The sequence below is a fragment of the Oryctolagus cuniculus genome, chromosome 21 (assembly GCF_051225735.1).
Source record: "Oryctolagus cuniculus isolate XC-2025 breed Fujian yellow rabbit chromosome 21, ASM5122573v1, whole genome shotgun sequence".
NCBI lineage: Eukaryota > Metazoa > Chordata > Mammalia > Lagomorpha > Leporidae > Oryctolagus > Oryctolagus cuniculus.
In genome coordinates, this window is record NC_142887.1 from 43809538 (window position 1) to 43815128 (window position 5591).

At 47.8% G+C, this 5591-nt stretch overlaps 1 protein-coding gene across 1 annotated transcript; it reads left to right on the plus strand.

Annotated features, from left to right (window-relative positions):
* The first annotated feature begins 348 nt into the window (after positions 1-348).
* On the plus strand, positions 349-3137 carry LOC149119969 (endogenous retrovirus group K member 8 Gag polyprotein-like). The gene is made up of 3 exons (XM_089323197.1): positions 349-2074; positions 2725-2832; positions 2932-3137. The coding sequence occupies exons 1-3, from the start codon at positions 349-351 to the stop codon at positions 3135-3137; spliced, it is 2040 nt and encodes a 679-aa protein (XP_089179323.1).
* Positions 3138-5591: the final 2454 nt, after the last annotated feature.

Here is a 5591-nt window from a genome sequence, read left to right on the forward strand (position 1 = left end):
TATAAGTGTGTGGTTGAAAAATAAAGTCGCAGCTTGATCGGCACCTGTCTTGCTGCCATCTTTGTGTCTCCTGTCCCTTTCATTTCTCCTTCTAGGTGCTCGGCCCCAGTTGCTGTCCCGCGGGACGGGACAACTGGCGCCCAACGTGGGGCTCGAGTGCGCCCCTTGGGGTTCAAGTGCCTGCGAGATTGGAGGAACGCCTCCTTCCAGGAGGAAAACTTGGATCCAAGTGATTGTGCGACCGGCTCGGAACTGCCCACCCGAGATCATCAGCATCGGTCGACGCTGTGGAGTGAAGACGGCACAAGGTAAGTGACAGCCATGGGACAGGCATTATCTTCATGGGAAATGTTCATTTCAGGTCTCAGGGAGGCCCTCAAGACACGAGGAGTTCGGGTTAAAAATAAGGATCTAAAGGCATTTTTTGAGTATGTAGAAAGATTGTGTCCCTGGTTCCCCAAGGAAGGAACAATTGACGAGATCAAGTGGGAAAGAGTTGGAAGTTGTTTAAAGGATTTTCATGAGACCTTTGGCCCTGCAAAAGTGCCTATTACGATTTTTTCATATTGGAACCTGATTAATGACATTCTAAAAACCCGTCACCTAGATAAGACTATTGATGCCCTAGTAAGGGATGGTGAGGAGACGTTACAGCAATCCTCCCGACCTGCATCTAAATGCCCATCTGTCATTCTAGATATACCCTCCACTGATGATGACCCCAACAATAAAATTAAAGAGTCCACTTTAGCCCCTACCAACGAAGCGAGCCGACTATATCCTGCCATCCGAGACAAATTAGATTCAGATGAGGAAGCTGCCCCAGAGGAAGAGGTCGTGCACTATCATAATTCCAATTGGCCCCAAAATGTTAAAAATCCCCCGCCATACAATACTCACCCGCACCTTCCCATTTGTGCCCCCGCTCTCTATGACTTTAACCCTCCTGTGCCTGACTTGTCGGCCTTGCGACAGTCACTTCAACAGAGACGAGAGCACATCCAGCTCCTTAAGGAAATAAAATCCCTTGACAAGGAGCTCCGCCACCTTGCCTTAGAGCAGCCCCTTCCAAAACCTAAACAAGGTAAAGTCAGGTCCAAAACCCAACCCCTTCTAGCTTTCCCTGTAACCAGGAGGCAAGCCGGAGGTCATTCTGAGCCTGCCGCTGATGGGGAAAATGAGGCTGAAGAGAATTCGCCCCACCACTCTGAGGAAGATAGTGAGGAACCTGGGTCGGAGGAGGAAGATCAGGTCCCCAATCAAGGACCTGGTAATGGACAGCCGCCACCCTATAAAAAACTTAGTCTCAGATTTATTGAAAAACTTAAAACTGCTTGCACCCAGTATGGTCCCACTGCCCCGTATACTCAGGCCTTATTGGAAAGCCAGAGTGCCCGGTGGCTTACACCTAATGATTGGGACTTCCTCGCCAGAGCTGCTCTCAGCGGAGGTGACTATGTCCTGTGGAGGGCTGATTATGTTCAAATTTGTAAAGAAATAGCCCAACAAAATTTTGCTAAAGCTTCATCTAAAAATTGGACCCTCAAAAAACTTTTGGGAGATGCCCCGTATAATTCCAACAATTCACAAGCCCAGTTCCCTGATGGACTTCTGGCGCAAATTAAAACTGCCGGACTAGGGGCTTGGAGAAAGCTCCCTCAAAGGGGAGCAGTCACTACCTCTTTGGCTAAGATTCAGCAGGGGCCCGATGAGCCTTATAGTGATTTTGTCTCGCGCCTTAATGTTGCAGCTGAGAGACTAGTTGGCCCAGGAGAAAATGGAAGTGCATTTGTTACGCACCTCACCTTTGAAAATGCCAACCCAGCTTGTAAAGATATTCTTCGGCCTCATAAACATAAGGGTGATCTTTCAGACTATGTGAGGCTCTGCACTGGTGTGGGATCGGCCCATGCCATGGGCTTGGCAATTAGGGCCGCACTCAAACTGACCCAAAATCCCTCCAAGGGGACCTCCACTTGCTACGCCTGTAAACAGCCTGGACATTTTGCCCGTGAATGTCCAACTGCCTTATCAAACAGGCCCATGGCCCAAGGCGTGGCTCCATCTCCTCCAGGTAGGCCGCTCCCCTCCACCCCATGCCCCCGATGTCATAGGGGTTATCACTGGGCAAATGAATGCAGGTCAAAGACTAATTCTTCAGGCCAACCCCTCCCTCCTAGTGTGCCGGGAAACTCCCAGAGGGGCCAGCCCCTGGCCCCAGTTTCTCAAAGGACAAACCCTGGGGCAGTACGGTTTGTCCCTTCCCAGCCTCAGGCTCAGCAAATACCTCAACAATTGCTTCTCTCCAACGAGCAACCCCAGGTAGCGCAGGACTGGACCTCTGTGCCGCCTCCGATACAATATTAGATTCCACCCAGGGCCCACAAATTATCCCTACAGGGGTGTGGGGCCCCTTGCCTTCGGGTACCTGTGCTTTTATTCTTGGCCGAGCATCAGCCACCCTTAAAGGCATTCAAGTTTTTCCCGGTATTATTGACGGTGACTTTACCGGGGAAATAAAAATCCTAGCAGCCGCTATCAGTGGAGTAGCTGCCGTTCCACAGGGCACCCGTCTAGCACAACTGGTTCTTCTGCCTTTAATTACTGGAAGTACATCCTCAATTTCTTCCAGGCCCCGAGGCATTACCCCTTTGGGCTCCTCGGATGCTTATTGGGTCCAGCCAATTACAAAAAATAGGCCTGTGTTAACCCTTACTATTGAAGGAAAGGATTTCAAGGGCATTTTGGACACAGGGGCAGATGCCACGGTCATATCTCAAGATCATTGGCCCGCCCATTGGCCGCTGACCGCATCTCTCACCGATTTGCGAGGTATAGGTCAGTCCAATAACCCCCAAGTCAGCTCAAGGGTATTACGCTGGAAAGATAAGGAAGGCAATCAGGGCACTGTGACTCCTTTTGTATTACCAGGCCTTCCTGTTAACCTGTGGGGATGTGACATTCTCTCCCAAATGGAAGTTATCCTGTGCAGCCCTAATGCTGTGGTCACACAACAAATGCTGCGCATGGATTATGTGCCTGGCATAGGACTTGGAAAAATGAGACAGGGCATAACTCAACCTATTACAGCCCCCTCTAAAACAGATAGACATGGGCTCGGATATTCGGATTTTTAGTAATGGCCACTGGCCTTCCTGTACCCCATGCAGATAAAATCACATGGAATACTCAAACTCCTGTTTGGGTGGATCAGTGGCCGCTTACTCAAGAAAAGCTAAATGCCGCTACAGCGCTTGTACAGGAGCAGCTCGCGGCTGGACACCTAGAGCCTTCCAATTCTCCCTGGAATACGCCCATTTTTGTCATAAAGAAAAAATCTGGTAAATGGCGCCTTTTACAGGATTTGCGCGCCGTTAATAAGGTCATGGCACCCATGGGTGCCCTCCAACCTGGCATCCCAACCCCCGTGGCCATCCCAAATGGTTATTACAAAATAATTATAGATCTCAAAGACTGTTTTTTCACTATTCCTCTACACCCTGATGATCGTCCTTATTTTGCCTTTAGCCTCCCCCGTGTTAATTTCCAGGGACCGATGCAAAGATTTCATTGGAAAGTCTTGCCCCAGGGAATGGCCAATAGCCCCACCCTTTGTCAAAAGTTTGTAGCACAGGCAGTGGACCCGGTTCATTTACACTGGCCGCACATTTATATTCTACATTATATGGATGACATTTTACTGGCGGCTCAAAACAAGTCAGACCTACAAGATTGCTTTACAGCACTTTCTAAAGCCTTTCTTGCCCTTGGTTTACAAATTGCTCCTGATAAGGTCCAGTTACAAGACCCCTTTACCTATTTAGGTTTAAAATTACAACAGGATTTGGTTTTTGTGCCCCGCATCCAGTTCCGCGTGGATTGCCTCCATACCCTTAATGATTTTCAAAAACTTCTAGGAGATATTCAATGGCTCAGGCCCTATTTAAAAATATCTAATAATGTCCTTTTGCCCCTCAATGACATTCTGCGAGGAGACCCAGATCCCTCTTCCCCCCGCGAGCTCACCCCTGCTGCGAGAGACGCATTAAACCAAGTAGCGCAAGCCATCAGCCAACAGTTTGTTTCACAGATTTCTTATACTCTCCCCCTGCTTTTTGTAGTTTTAGCCACACCACATACGCCCACTGGAGTTTTTTGGCAAAAATCCCTCATGCCCAATAAAAAGGGTCAACCTCTTTTCTGGGTTCATCTTCCCATTTCCTCATCTAAGGTAATTGCAGTATATTTGTCTCAGGTTGCTTCAATAATCATCAAGGCTCGTTTCCTTTCCCGCCAATATTTTGGAAAAGACCCCGATGTTGTAGTAGTGCCATATACCCGAGAACAGACCCAGTTCCTTCTTCAAACTTCTGATGACTGGGGAATAGCCATGTCAGGATTTATGGGAGTCATTGACAATCACCTCCCTGATGACCCCGTGTTACAGTTTGCCCAATCCTATTCCTTTATTTTCCCAAAAAATACAAAAAGTAACCCCATTCCAAAGGCTGTTACGGTGTTTACAGATGGGTCCTCCAATGGAATGGCTGCCTTCGTGGCAGATAACCGTTCCCACGTATTTAAAACATCTTATCAGTCGGCTCAGTTGGTTGAGCTGTATGCCATACTTCAAGTCTTTACACAGTTTTCCAGACAGGCTGTAAATATTTATACCGATAGTGCATATGTAGCTCACTCCATTCCGTTGCTTGAGACTTCTCCTTTTCTTAAAACAACTTCCAACGCTATGCCCTTGTTTATACAAATTCAAAAGCTAATATGAGAAAGACAACAGCCCTTCTATTTGGGACATATTAGGGCACACCAAGCCTACCAGGGTCACTCTCAGAAGGTAATGCCCAGGCAGATGCTGCTACAAGGCTTACCTTCCCCACAACTGTGGGATCAGTGCAGGAAGCTCAGAACTCAGAAGGTAATGCCCAGACAGATGCTGCTACAAGGCTTACCTTCCCCACAACTGTGGGATCAGTGCAGAAAGCTCAGAACTCAGAAGGTAATGCCCAGACAGATGCTGCTACAAGGCTTACCTTCCCCATAATTGTGGGATCAGTACAGGAAGCTCAAAACTTGCATAGGTTGCATCACTTAAATGCTCAATCTCTCCGTTTGTTTTGTAAAATTTCACGAGAACAGGCTCGTGAAATAGTCAAAAAATGCCCCTCATGTGTTACAAGCCAACCTGTACCGCATTTGGGAGTCAATCCGCGTGGTCTTCTCCCTAATCAACTGTGGCAAATGGATGTCACACACTTCCCAAAATTTGGCAAACTAAAGTATCTCCATGTCTCTATAGACACCTATAGTGGCTTTGTCTTTGCCTCCCCCCACACAGGAGAAGCTGCTAAGGATGTTATCTCGCACCTTATCACAGCTCTTTCTGTACTGGGAAAACCTGTTAAGATTAAGACAGACAATGGTCCTGCTTATGTCAGCACTAAGTTTAAACAATTTTGTGAGACGCTCCATATTAACCACATTACAGGAATTCCCTACAATCCACAGGGACAGGGAATCGTTGAAAGAGCCCATCAAACACTAAAAACTTGGCTCACTCGGCTTGAAGCCACTTC